This window comes from Abramis brama (assembly GCF_963993115.1).
Source record: "Abramis brama genome assembly, chromosome: 7".
In the NCBI taxonomy this organism is placed as follows: Eukaryota; Metazoa; Chordata; class Actinopteri; order Cypriniformes; family Leuciscidae; genus Abramis; species Abramis brama.
This window is the reverse complement of record NC_139969.1, coordinates 45,357,188-45,371,092: the sequence shown is the minus strand read 5'-3', so window position 1 is coordinate 45,371,092 and position 13,905 is coordinate 45,357,188. Positions and strand designations below refer to the sequence as shown.

The 13,905-nt window shown below is 38.2% G+C and overlaps 1 protein-coding gene and 1 long non-coding RNA gene across 2 annotated transcripts; both read left to right on the top strand.

The window, feature by feature from the left end:
* Positions 1–446: 446 nt before the first annotated feature.
* On the top strand, positions 447–1,778 carry LOC311087559 (uncharacterized protein; the record flags this gene model as incomplete). The annotated part of the gene is made up of 4 exons (XM_084120887.1): positions 447–666; positions 1,128–1,249; positions 1,337–1,633; positions 1,737–1,778. Exons 1-4 carry the CDS (start codon positions 504–506, stop codon positions 1,776–1,778), a joined length of 624 nt encoding a protein of 207 aa, XP_083977013.1. The 5' UTR covers positions 447–503.
* A 676-nt stretch (positions 1,779–2,454) lies between these two features.
* On the top strand, positions 2,455–5,742 carry LOC311087715. Its single transcript, XR_014607355.1, has 5 exons — positions 2,455–2,500; positions 2,835–2,873; positions 3,081–3,133; positions 3,801–4,011; positions 5,506–5,742. It is a non-coding gene; the product is annotated as an uncharacterized lncRNA (long non-coding RNA).
* Positions 5,743–13,905: the final 8,163 nt, after the last annotated feature.

Sequence of the window (13,905 nt, the reverse complement as noted above, 5' to 3'; positions counted from 1 at the left end):
CTTATACCTCTTCATTTTAGTCCCTCTGTTGTTGTCTGGTTCTTAAACTCTGTTAAACAATGTAACGTTAAGGTTGCAACGAGACATACATAGGCCGACCATATTTGTGCTGAACAAATTGTTATTTTTATTTATTTGATATCCTACAATATTAAACAGAATAGCTAGTAGACTTTTCACTCACCACCATGAGTCTCTGTAAATAGTGAGAATCATAGCCTTTGTGGACCTCTAGTATCTGTCAGAAATAGCTGCGCGCCATCTAACGGTCATCTAAATTAATAAAAAGTTAATTAAATACAATTAGAAAAATTTGGGACGAATATAAGAGTAACAGATTTAATTCACTTGAAAAAAAAACCTGAATGTGTGTATCCATGCAACTACTGCGTGAGCCACAAAGTGTCGCGCGCATATGCACGTCACGTATTTAACGGTAACTTTTCGGATCGGCTTCTATCAGACACGGAGAAGGCTTCAGATATCTGCGTTTTTAATACAAAATGTTCGCATATGTACATTATTTAGACGATGGAGTTAAAGACGTTGTTAATGTTAAAGACATTAAACACTTTGACCCAAAAAATACGACGGATTTCTCGTCTCACACTTACTGGATCCTGCAGAAAGGACACTTCATAAAAGGACAGATTCTGTTGATGAAAGGTAAGTTAGGCCTAAATCTTTCAATTTACAGTACTATGTCTATAAATATGCTTAATAAACAGCTTACAAAACTGAGGACGTTTTTGTGACATCTGTGAACCAGATAACTTAATGAAAAGCGCTGCTATTAATAACATAAGGTTAACCTGTAGCTGCTAGTTGTTACCCAGCTCATTGTATCTTAATAACCTAATGTATTCATTTTTTAAGATCATAATTGTTTAAACAATATGATTTGATATCAAATTAGTTAATTTAAATGCTTTTTCAATTTTATTTTCTGCCAGTATAATACCAGGTGACCATTCCAATAAATTAGATATTAAAGTAAAAGAAAAAAAGGTAATTTTAATTTATGAATCAAACTAAATCTAGAGTAAAAATGGATGTTTTCATTAGTGTAATTCTAGACTGAAAATAAACAAGTACTTAGTAAGAAGAAAGCTATTCCCATTTTCCAGAAACTTGTGAGGAAATTGAAAATGTGCTGGCAACTGGGAAAAGGATTCGAGTGCCAAAGCTGCTTGATAAAAGTCCACCAGAGAACAAAACTTCAGAAAGGAAGGAAGCTAAGGATAATGCTGTAAGTAACATGAAAAGACTGCACGATGAACTCAATTCATTGAATAATTTAAATACCTCTTACTTGTTGTGTTATTTGTATTTTCAGGCAGCCCAGAAGGCAAGCATTGAGGAAGGAAAGCAGACATTTCTGATGGATATTTTAAAAAAGAGACAAGCCTTGAAAAGGAAGCAACCACTATTTCCTCCTCATTCTACACCTAAAAGAGGAAAAAATATTGTAGATGATGAGATAACAACAAGTGAGAGTGAGGATGAACTAATTCCAAAATCAAAATTTGATGAGCTTGAGAACCGATACAAATCTCTAACTCAGAAATATCAAGAAGCTATTGCTGAAGGGAAGGAACTGAGGAAATTAAATGCTGAGCTTCAAACATGTTTAGTAGCCAAAAAATTTTCTGGTAATTATTAATATTATTATTAGTAGCATTATATATATATATTTTTTTTTACACATACATAATATTTGAGACTTTATGTTCCAGGAAGCAACACATCTCCAGCCTCCATCCCAGACCTTCCAGTGACAACTGGTAAGATTTTGTGCACCATAAAAACAACAACAAAAACATCAACAATAATAATAATAATAAAGATTACATTTACAAATAACATGGTCAACTTATTTTAAAACTATTACATTTATAAAATCTAAAAATTAAAATCTAATTTTATTGCCTTCTCTAATTCCAGTGCTCTTAAAAACTTAAGTTTGTTATTCATAAGTTTGCAGATTTTTTGTGTATATTGAATATTGTGATGCATTTTTTTGTTTAAAGATTACAGGGAATTACTCAATGAACTGAAAAAGGCCAATTTTATTTTCTGCAGTATGTTGAGAGATCATTTTTTTGCATTTGTGGGTACATTATATCGGTAACACTTTACAATAAGGTTCCTTTATTAAACATTAGTAAATGTATTAACTAACATGAACTAACAATGAGCAATACATTTACTACTGTTTTTGTTAATCTTTGTTAATGTTAGTTCATCAAAATAAAGCTGTTCATTGTTTGTTCATGTTAGTTCACAGTGCATTACCTAATGTTAACAAGATTTTAATAAAGTATTAGTAAATGTTGAAATTAACATTAACAAAGATGAACAAATGCTGTATAAGTGCAGTTCATTATTAGTTAATGTTAACTAATGTAGTTAACTAATGAACCTTATTGTAAAGTGTTACCATTATATCTTTCAGGTTGCAACACCACCGCAGCCACTACAGCTCTTCCAAAGACAACTGGTAGGACTGGCTTTTAAAAACATTACCACCACACCAAGGCACTTACTGAATGCATTTGTGTCTGCTAAGGATGATTTTACACATAGGCCTATGTAATGTTTGAAAATTGCTTGTATTTTCCTAATTTGTCAAAGTATGAAATACAGATACAGGCCTCATTTACAAATAACCTGGTTAACTTATGTAAAAACTATTACATTTATAAAATCTAATTTTATTGCCTTCTCTAATTCCAGTGCTCTTAAAAACTTGCACTGATTGTTATTCATAAGTTTGCAGATTTTTTGTGTATATTGAATATTGTGTTGCATTTTTGTTTCATTCAATGCCTCAGAGAGCAGCCCCCCTTTAAAACACCCTCAAACAGCAATTGGTAAGTATTGGTGATCTTTGCAGATTTTTTTTTTCCTGTTATATCAATCATATTATTACCATTACTATTATTGTTATGTATGTTATATGATAGGGCCAGTTTAGCCATATGGATGGATTACTACCTGTATCCCCACATGGTTAATCTGGTCCCACTGTAATTGTTATGAAAACTTCACCTCCCTAAACTGCACACCCCCTCCCACAGAGATCAATTCTGCTGTTGATCAAAACTCTGAACAAACTTCAGATAACAATGAGGTATGATTTTAATTAAATAGAATATTTAGGAGAGGCTGGGGCTGCTTGTTACTTACTCCAGTGTTTATATTAGTTGGTTTAAGCTGGTTTACATTTTTGCATTAGGTACATACCTCAAAGCCTACAAAAAAAGCTACCGAGCATTTCCACCTTTATGTACCAGGAAAAAAAAAAGATTATATTTAATTGAACACACAAATGTGAGGCATTTTGTCACAACATGTGGTAAGCTGTCACAATGGAACCAGTTCAAACTTTTGGGTAAAATTTACCTTCACTGTATATTGTAGATGTTTTTCGACTGAATTAATACAAGTGTGGTTTAATTGTGTGCACTTGCAACAGCAATACAAATATTACACTAAAGTTTTAAATAAAATATTGTAATATGAGTTTTGAACTAGTTGTTTGAAACAACATACAAACAAACATATTTGTAACGTGTGTAATTCAGACTTTGAGTCAAAAACGCAGTTTGTGATTGAGACAACTTTCCATTGTGATTGCCAACCTCAGTCTCTCTTATGCAAGATGGATATGGCCCTCTACTTAACAAAACAGCAAAAAGTCAAGAGAGAAATGTTGATTACAAATTTGTAAGAATGGAGACTGCAGTAGTGTTATGTTTCTTGATAAATGTTTAATTTTAAAATTTTATTTCTTCTAGGTTAATATCGGTGAAGGTGTAGTTATACACCGTGACAAATGGAGGAAGATACAGCTCAATGTAAAGGACAGCTTGTTTGTGAAAGAGCTGGCAGTGTGCATTTGGGGAACAAGCACACTGGCCAACCGAAGCCTGGAAGGAAAAAGTTGCCCTACCACAAAATCAGATCCTAGGCCACCTCTGACACCTCACAAAGTCAGAACACTAAAAAGTAAGTGATGTGTCAACTTTAGAGAAGTATGTTCAGGGCTCGACATATGAAGGGTTAACACTTTATAATAACTGCATGCTATTAATCATTGGTTAAGCATTAATAAACATTAATACACTGTTTATAAATACAGCTATAAATGCTTTATTCTTGATTTATAAGCATATCTATATATCTAACTTTTTTGTGAGTTCACCTAAAGTGAGGACTATTTATGTCTTATAAAGCATTTAAAGGAACATTCCACCGTTTTTTTGAAATAGGGCTTATTCACCGTCTCCCCTAGATTTATTTAGGTGGGCAAAAGCATTTTTGTCTCAGTGCATGCATTAACTTAGTCTGGCAGAGCTGCCGCTAGCTTAGCTTTAGCATAGTGAATGGAATCCTATGTTGCCAGATAGCATGTCGAGAATAAAAGTGAACAAAAAAAAAAAAAAAAAAAACCTAATTACTTCTTGTGACCTGCGTATTCACAACGAGTACAAATAGCAATGCAGATTAAGACTAGGCGATTTCCTAGGCAGATATTGACATGGGACTATATTAGCCGCTTTCCGACCGGAGGAATCTTTTCACAGTTCCTAGAACTATTGGCTAAAGTACCCGGATGTCGGCGTGTTCGCACCGCAGGAACTAGGAACGATTTTAGTTCTAGGAACTCCATTTGGAGGAACTAATTTAGGTCCTACTTCAGAGTAGGGTCTAAACCAGCACTATAGGAACTACCCGTGACGTTAGTGTACGCTGATTGACCGAACGCACGCGGAGCACCAGCACCCGCCATTTTTAAAACAGCTAGAATGTAAACACACAGATTATAGCCTATATATTTACTCCATAAACTAACTATACAAACATGGAAAACAGTGATAGATGAGTCTCTAAACCTTTATGCTGAAGAGAAAATCCAATGCAACTTTGAGGGGACCAAGCCAAACATGATTATGTAGGCTAATAACCTTTTTTCATATACTGTCTACTTTCTATAACAGTTCTATCTAATAAGATATTAAACAGTACTGTTAGACAGATCGCTAACTAATGAACACAGAGAATGTGAGCATTGTTTGCTCTGGCGTTCTCAGCGCCGCCAAAATAAAGGTCCGTCGCGCCGGCAAAATAAAAGTCACCGTGCTTGCGTCACTCCCTTACCCCTCCTACCAGCTCCTATGGCCACTTGGCCAGTGCGAACGCAAACAGCAAAACCGAGTTTGGGGGAGAGTAGTTCTTAGAACTGTTTAGAAGTGGACAGTTCCTAGAACTAAGTTCCTATAACTACTTGGTCGGAAAGCGGCTATTGGGGGGAAGCACAGGCGAAGCATTGCTACTTGGGCACAGAGATATCACGCAAGTAGCAGTGCTTCGCCTGTTCTAACGATCAACAGTAATAATGCTCATACTGTCAAATTTAGCCTTATTCAAGAACAGCATCTATAGATATTTGTGGTAGTCAAGGCTTAAAGGATTTCTCTTGTATATGTATTTGTTTCCTAGGTTGCTTTCAAAAGTGGCTGGAGGGCAAAAATTTGGAGGAAGCAGAGCTGAAGGCCAGAACAGTGAAGCTTGGGCACTACTTGACAGAAAAAAATTCAAGACATCAACAAAAAAGTCAAAAAAGCCAAAAAGTAGATTGCTTGCTTCACTTCATAAACTACATTTATTTTTCTCTTAAGTAGTTACGATGAAATGTTTTATTGATTTAAGCTTACAAATAATTAATAATTTCATACAAATTCATACTTTGTGGTTCATACTCATAGCTGGTATTGGGTGGTCTAACCAGCATAAGCTGGTATTGGGTGGTCTAACCAGCATAAGCTGGTATTGGGTGGTCTAACCAGCATAAGCTGGTATTGGGTGGTCTAACCAGCTACCATGTTCCAAAACACAGCTTGAACTGGTCTAGCTGGTTTTTCCACAAGGGCTTACAGAGTTTAACAACACAATGAGTTAGAACAACTTCAACTTAAACAGAAAAGCTGAAATAACATTTAACCATGCATGATATATGAATATGTTGTTTAATGCGCATGCGCGAGAAATACTACGTCATTATGACGCACTACTTCACTAGAGTTTGAAAAATGCGCTGTTTTGCGATCCGTTTGCGATGCGTGATGATACTGAAGCTAGCCAAACAAGAGAACAAAAGGAGCACCACGTTTGGATGTTTGTTTGCAGATGAGACGTTATGCTGCAAATAATCAGTCAAGTAAGTATATCTTGATGCTTTCTTTAGTTAATTTTTTTTTTCACCGTAACATGTCAGTTGCTGAGTGCATTTTAATCGCAGATATTATAAACTCAATAGACTCGGGAGGTGAATTAATCATGTTTTCAATAATTTATATGATTGCATTCTAATAATGTCTTACATTGTAATGTGAGGAAGGCGTGTGTGGTCGTGTTCGAGGAATTTGGTTGCTGATTTTTTTTTAAACTAAACCGACTTTTTAAATTATTTTAAACAAGCTACTAAACATTTGCTGAATGCTGATCCAATATTGTAACACTCGAAGACGTTTATACACATTTAATACAAATAATCAATCTTATAACCACCATAAATATTTCATATATTACCCACCTCTAGAAAAAATGCTTGTAATGTGTTCAATTTCATTTTGTATTTAAAGAGTTCAGTTACTATTTGTTTTTGGAATATGTAATATTTTTGTGTTTATCTGGATTTAAACATTCATTTTGCAGGATCAGTTCATATTTGTTATTGGAGATACAGTGCAAGCGGTGTGGAATCACAGACCTGTATTGATGAGGTGATGTTACAAGATTTATCATGACAGCACATCCTGATCAAGCTAAAACACTACTTTCAAGTCACTAACTATCCCTATAGCTTTTAAATGCTTTGAATCTTTTGCATGTGCAAGTAATAAATTCCCACCTGTGCATTTACACATGCCCCTATAATCATCATATATTTTATAGGTAATAAACCAAAGGAAGAAGGCTTGCAGCATTGCTGTGTCAACCGTGGTAAATACAGGAACAGGAACATCCTTCATGAAGATGTGGGGCAAGCTTAAAATGTAAGAATACCTTTCTTAATTTGCATTGGTCCTGGGTTTGCATGGGTCATATATCTATATTTGAGTAATTGATAAAGTTATGCTTAATTCCCTGTAAAGTAGCAATAAAAAGGTTCTCTGTTTTTAATCACTTTAAGCCCAGTGTCAGTAAAGATGGCGTAGTCAGTGGAATCCTGGTGTTTGTGGGAAATAGAAGGAACCTTGCCCAGTTTTCTACTACGATGTGGCCCTGGTGACTGAGGTAATCAATCACATCACACATTCATCAACAGTTAACAGTCAAAAGTTTACATACACCCTTGCAGAATAAATCTTGTAGCAGAGCTACAGCAAGCGTTTTTCTGTGGTGGAAATCCATTAGCTACTAAAACTTCTTTTTCGTTGTGGAGAGCGCAGTGCATGGTTGCATAGCAACGACAGATGCCATGGGAAAATCGGACCGAATTTTACTATTAATAATAAAAGATAAGCTAAAGTGCTTTGTAAATGTCAGTAATTTGTCTTTTTTGACTCATTCTTTTTATAAAAAAATATTTAAAGTCTGAAAAATTTATAAAACCTTTTTTGTCAAACCTTTATTTTAACTTGTACATGTTAGTATATAACATGCAAGACACTTTAAAAATGTTCATTTTTAATGGTATTATTTTAATGTTTATGTAAAAAAAAAAAGTGCATATTGATGCTAAATTTATTTGTTATTTTCTGGTTTTCGACATAAAACTTGGTGAATTGATTTCATTGTGTAGTATTAGTACTTTTTGAACAGGATTCTGTGATAACCATGATCATTTTTGTCGCTATAATCATGAAATTAAATGTTCATGCCATTTGATCTCTAATTATGATCAACTATGATCAACTAAAATCAACTAATTATGTGTTTTTTACAGTATAATATGCAAAGTACAATTTTCTATTAAAAAAAATTATATCTGATTCTGTTCTTTGACATGCGTTGTTGGGTGTGGAAGGTTACTAATGTGATTTATCTGTAAATTAAATTAATGCTTTTTAATTACTGAATTCATTGAAATAAAATGAATTCTTTGATTTGAATATTTATTTGGTAATAATGCGTCGTGTAGGTCTTAAATTTCAATCTTTATGGTCTTAAAATGTCTTAAAAAGGTCTTAAATTTGACTTGCTGAAACCTGCAAGAACCCTGTATTTAGAAGAATGTTAGTAACCAGACAGTTTTTGGTACCATTGACTTCCATAGTAGGAAAAAAAATCAATGGTACCAAAAACTGTCTGGTTACTAACATTCTTCTAAATATCTTTCTTTCTGTTCAGCAGAAGAAAGAAATTCATACAGGTTTGAAACAACATGAGGGTGAGTATATGATGACAGAATTTTCATTTTAAAGTGGAGTATCCCTTTAAGAGCTAAATAACAAGGTTCGGTAACACTTTTAATTAGGTCTCATTTGTTAATATTAGTTTATTTTTTAGCCAACATGATCTAACCAAGACTAATATTATCTTACTTAGACTAATAAATGCTTAAAGTATTATTCATTCTTAGTTCATGTTAACTGAAGTAGGTAACTAATATATTTTTGTAAAGCATTACCCAAAGGTCTCTTTCCAAAACTGTTTGTGTTTATGCATAGTGTTTTTTGGGGTTTTCTTGTGCATCAACAGAAAGGTTTTTATGTATTTCTTTTAGAGATTATTTTGTCAGTAAATTTAGAGGGTTTTACATTTAGTTTTTGTTGATTGTAACATTGCATTGCATCACACTTAAGTGTATTGTTAACTGACATTAAAGTATATTGTAAATCACATTAATTGCGTGTCATTATATTGTGTAGTGCACTTTAACTATATTTTTAAGATATTAGAAGCAATTGTGAAAGTAGATATAAAGTTGTATTAAAGTACCAATTAAGTTGTTCCAAAAAATCACTCTTAATGGCAACTTATTGCATTTTATTTCAACTTAATATGTGATATATTTTAAATTAATTGCACTTAATGTGCATTCAGTGTGTCGAAAACATTGCATTTAATTCACACTTAAGTGTATTGTTAACTGACATTAAAGTATATTTTAAATCACATTAATTACGTGTCATTGTATTGTGTAGTGCACTTTAACTATATTTTGAAGATATTAGAAGCAATTATGAAAGTAGATATAAAGTTGTAATAAATTACCAATTAAGTTGTTCCAAAAAATCACTCTTAATGGCAACTTATTGCATTTTATTTCAACTTAATATGTGATATATTTTAAATTAACTGCACTTAATGTGCATTCAGTGTGTCGAAAACATTGCATTTAATTCACACTTAAGTGTATTGTTAACTGACATTAAAGTATATTGTAAATCACATTAATTGCGTGTCATTATATTGTGTAGTGCACTTTAACTATATTTTGAAGATATTAGAAGCAATTATGAAAGTAGATATAAAGTTGTAATAAATTACCAATTAAGTTGTTCCAAAAAATCACTCTTAATGGCAACTTATTGCATTTTATTTCAACTTAATATGTGATATATTTTAAATTAATTGCACTTAATGTGCATTCAGTGTGTCGAAAACATTGCATTTAATTCACACTTAAGTGTATTGTTAACTGACATTAAAGTATATTTTAAATCACATTAATTACGTGTCATTGTATTGTGTACTGCACTTTAAGTATATTTTAAAAACACTAGAAGCAATTATGAAAGTATATATAAAGTTGTAATAAAGTGCCAATTAAGTTGTTCCAAAAAATCACTCTTAATGGCAACTTATTACATTTTATTTCAACTTAATATATGATATATTTGAAATTAATTACACTTAATGTGCATTAAGTGCGCCGAAAAGATGGCATTTAATTCACACTTAAGTGTATATATTTAAAGTATATTATTTATGTTATAAGTACACTTTATAAAAGTACACTTAAGTGCACTTTTTTTTCATAAGGGATGATATTAAACTCATAAATTGTAGTTTTTGACGGTATGCTAAGCAAACATACTAGCTTTCCCTGTTGTCAAGAGAAAATGTTTTATTACTAATCTTTAAAAGTAAGTCCAGGTAAGATCATTTGAATGTTTTTATTTGAATAATTTCATATTTGAAAGCAAAGAAGGTTAAGTGAAAGGTCAGATAAAAAAGAGAGATGTAGTATGAATAAAAAAAGTGCCAGTAAAAAAAAAAAAAAAAATTAAGTGGGGTATGGTTAACGTTAAATTAAATGCTCTTTTTTTCGTTCTACCAAAAATGTGCTGGGAGCCTACTATTGCTTTTACATGCATCTGATTGACAGACAAATCATGCAATCTCATTTCACTGTTGTTGAGGGTTTTTCAGCTTTGTACAAAGTTTGCTTCGTACATTTAGTTTAACTGTATTGTTAAAGAGGGCGAGCTTTACCTTTCAGTTGAACTGTGTTAAAGGGTAAGTTCGGTATTCTACACTTAAAGCCCTGTTTACAGATCGTTTCTGATGAAATAGAACGGTTAAGATTAAAATTTGGACACATGCTGCTGTCCCGAGAATTTTAGGTTTATTTCGCTTTCCCCAAAACCTCTAGAATGGGTGTATAGGTGCACTCGAACAATCCTTCATAAAACGCATTAAACTTTCGTTTACAAAGACGTGAAACTCACCGAGTGGTCAGGGGTGTTCACTGATATGCTCACACAAAAATCGCTGCAAAAGATGCTTTCCAACAGGTGTTTTACCATTCGTTGTAAAACTGGGGACCTATTTTTCCAAACGTCACACACCCGTAGATTCTTCCGTTGAGAGCTTGAATAATAGACACTCCAGCCCAGTTGGTGGCGATAATGCACCTTTGCCAATTGCAAGCAAACCGCTGCCATTTCATTGAATACACAGAAGAAGCAGAAGAAGAAGCGGCAGAGTAATACCGTACCTCACACAGCTCGTCCAGTACAAGTCAATGGAGTTGGACAAAAACTACGATAAAACCTGTTGGAAAGCATCTTTTGCAGCGATTTTTGTGTGAGCATATCAGTGAACACCCCTGACCACTCGGTGAGTTTCACGTCTTTGTAAACGAAAGTTTAATGCGTTTTATGAAGGATTGTTCCAGTGCACCTATACACCCATTCTAGAGGTTTTGGGGAAAGCGAAATAAACCTAAAATTCTCGGGACAGCTGCATGTGTCCAAATTTTAATCTTAACCGTTCTATTTCATCAGAAACGATCTGTAAACAGGGCTTTAAGTGTAAAATACCAAACTTGTCCTTTAATGTTTTCAAGACACTTACATTGTTCTTGCTCTGTCCAAGCAATAACGGTGTCCATGTTATGAGCCAAGTTTTTTATTTACTTAAACTGCTCAGTGCTCTGGTAATATCAATGGGATGACCCATTTCAGGAGTTGCCACAATTACATTTTAAAATCTGAATATGAGCATAGCTGTCACATGCCTGTCCTGTCTTGTGCTACACATGGGTGTTTTGTTATTTTGGGCCATGTGCTCATGTCATTGTCTGATCCCTCCCCCTTGTTATCTGATTATTGTTTGAGTTCTTCCACCTGTTCCCTCTTGATTTGTTCCCTTTATAAATCCCCTCTTGTTTGCAGTCTGTGTCGGTTCGTTGTCTAATGTTTCCTGTTCCCTGTGATTCCCCAGTAAGTTCTTGTTCAGTTTTTGATTTTGTATTTTCTGGTTATGTTTTCCCCCCTCGTGGGTTTTGTTTTGTATTTGTTTTTCTTTTATAAATAAATATCATTTCTCTGCACTTGAGTCCTCGCACCTTTTTGTATTTATCCCGTCGTGACAGAACGAACCGACCAAATGAGGACTCAGCGGAGAAAGGGGGCGCAACCAGTCTCCTGTCCGCACTGGGAGCGGATTCTCCGATTTCAGGAGCTAGTCTCCCTCCGTCAGCAGGGGACGGGGGTGAGAGAATTCAGTCACGTGTTCTGTAGCGCAGCTGAGGGGCTGAATCTTGGCGAGGAGGCTCGTAAGGACTTATTCAATCATGCGCTTGACGAACCAATGGACTGGCTGATCCGATCAGCATTTGATCGGGTCAGTTTTGAGGCGATGGTGGAGGGTCTTATTCGTCATCGGGAGAGAATTGCCAGGTCGGTGGTCCCTGTTCCGGTGGTCCCGAGTTCGGTGGTCCCCGTGCCGGTGGTCCCAGTGCCGGTGGTCCCAGTGCCGGTGGTCCCAGTTCCGGTGGTCCCAGTTCCAGTGGTTCCTGTTTCGGTGGTCCCGAGTCTGGTGGTCCCGAGTCCGGTGGCTCCAAGACACAGGAGGAGGAGAAAGGCTCCCTCCGTAACTGTTCCGGTGGTCCCTGTTCCGGTGGTCCCGAGTCCGGTGGCTCCTAACACGGAGACCATCCCGGAGGTGACTGCCGTCCCTGACGCACTGCCCAGGCGTCTTGCTCTGCACGCACCGCCCAGGCGTCATGCTCTACTGGCCCCGCCCAAGCTGCTCGCACTGCCTGCACCACCCCAGCGATCCGTCACGTCTGCCGGGCCTGTGTCTTCGGACAAGATGGCCGCCACAGAGACTGTTCACGTCACGCCTGCCAAGCCTGTGTCTTCAGACAAGATGGCCGCCGCCGAGCCTGTTCACGTCACGCCTGCCGAGCCTGTGTCTTCGGACAAGATGGCCGCCGCCGAGCCTGTTCACGTCACGCCTGCCGAGCCTGGGTCTTCGGACAAGATGGCCGCCACCGAGAGTGTTCACGTCACGTTTGCCGAACCTGTGTCTTCGGACAAGATGGCCGCCGCCGAGCCTGTTCACGTCACACCTGCCGAGCCTGTGTCTTCGGACAAGATGCCCGCCGCCGAGCCTGTTCATGTCACGCCTGCCGAGCCTGTGTCCCCTGACAAGATGGCCGCCGTCGAGCCTGTGTCTGTTCCTGAGCCGGTGGTGTCTGTTCCTGAGCCTGAGCCGGTGGTGTCTGTTCCTGAGCCTGAGCCGGTGGTGTCTGTTCCTGAGCCTCCGCCGTGGCTGCCGGTGGTGTCTGTTCCTGAGCCTGAACCGGTGGTGTCTGTTCCTGAGCCTGAGCCGGTGGTGTCTGTTCCTGAACCTGAGCTGGTGGGATCTGTTCCTGAGCCGGTGGTGTCTGTTCCAGTTCCTGAGCCGGTGGTGTCTGTTCCAGTTCCTGAGCCGGTGGTGTCTGTTCCAGTTCCTGAGCCGGTGGTGTCTGTTCCTGAACCTGAGCCGGTGGGATCTGTTCCTGAGCCGGTGGTGTCTGTTCCAGTTCCTGAGCCGGTGGTGTCTGTTCCAGGTCCTGAGCCGGTATCTGTTCCTGTGCCCTGGCCGCCCGAGGGGTCGTCTCCGCCCTGGCCGCCCGAGGGGTCGTCTCCGCCGTGGCCGCCCGAGGGGTCTTCTCCGCCCTGGCCGCCCGAGGGGTCTTCTCCGCCGTGGCCGCCCGAGGGGTCGTCTCCGCCGTGGCCGCCCGAGGGGTCTTCTCCGCCGTGGCCGCCCGAGGGGAAGTCTCCGCCGCGGCCGCCCGAGGGGTTTTCTCTGCCGTGGCCGCCCGATGGACTGTCTGCTCTGCCCTGGCCGCCCGAGGGGTTGTCTCCGCCCTGGCCGCCCGAGGGGAAGTCTCTGCCCTGGCCGCCCGATGGACTGTCTGCTCTGCCCTGGCCGCCCGAGGGGTTGTCTCCGCCCTGGCCGCCCGAGGGGTTGTCTCCGCCCTGGCCGCCCGAGGGGTTGTCTCCGCCCTGGCCGCCCGAGGGAAAGTCCCCACCCTGGTCTGTCCCTCCCGTCCCGCCCTGGTCTTATGGAGCGTCTGGTAGCCGCTCCGTAGGGAGGGGGTAATGTCACATGCCTGTCCTGTCTTGTGCTACACATGGGTGTTTTGTTATTTTGGGCCATGTGCTCATGTCATTG